Source organism: Nestor notabilis, unplaced genomic scaffold (assembly GCF_000696875.1).
Source record: "Nestor notabilis isolate BGI_N333 unplaced genomic scaffold, ASM69687v1 scaffold21980, whole genome shotgun sequence".
NCBI lineage: Eukaryota > Metazoa > Chordata > Aves > Psittaciformes > Psittacidae > Nestor > Nestor notabilis.
The window spans coordinates 3,473-3,816 of record NW_009912724.1 but is presented as its reverse complement, the minus strand read 5'-3'; the positions used below and the strand labels follow the sequence as shown (position 1 = coordinate 3,816).

Sequence of the window (344 nt, the reverse complement as noted above, 5' to 3'; positions counted from 1 at the left end):
CCACACTGTCATGTCCGAGGAGAAGAGTGAAGGTGGGTGCGGAGGACGGGTCCTGTCCCTGCTCCCTGTGTGGCTCGGGCTGTGGCACTGCCTCTCACCCCCGTGCTGTCCCCAGGGGAGCTGTTTTACAAGGCTCAGTCCCCAGACGAGGGAGCCCTGGTCACAGCTGCCAGAAACTTTGGCTTTGTGTTCCGGTCCCGCACCCCCAAGACGGTCACGGTGCATGAGCTGGGGCGAGCCATCACCTACCAGCTCCTGGCCATCCTGGACTTCAACAACATCCGCAAGCGCATGTCCGTCATCGGTGAGACCCTGGGCCCAGCACAGGGGCTGGGGGGGGTGGG

The 344-nt window shown here is 64.2% G+C and overlaps 1 protein-coding gene across 1 annotated transcript in view; it reads left to right on the top strand.

The window, feature by feature from the left end:
* Window positions 1-4: 4 nt before the first annotated feature.
* Window positions 5-344, top strand: part of LOC104410786 (phospholipid-transporting ATPase ID-like) — a gene marked incomplete at both ends in the record, with an annotated part of 3,804 nt that continues 3,464 nt past the window's right edge. The window contains 2 exons of the mRNA XM_010021049.1: window positions 5-32; window positions 116-339. Of these exons, the coding sequence (XP_010019351.1) occupies window positions 5-32; window positions 116-339 (252 nt within the window). The remainder of the gene's footprint in view (window positions 33-115; window positions 340-344) is intronic.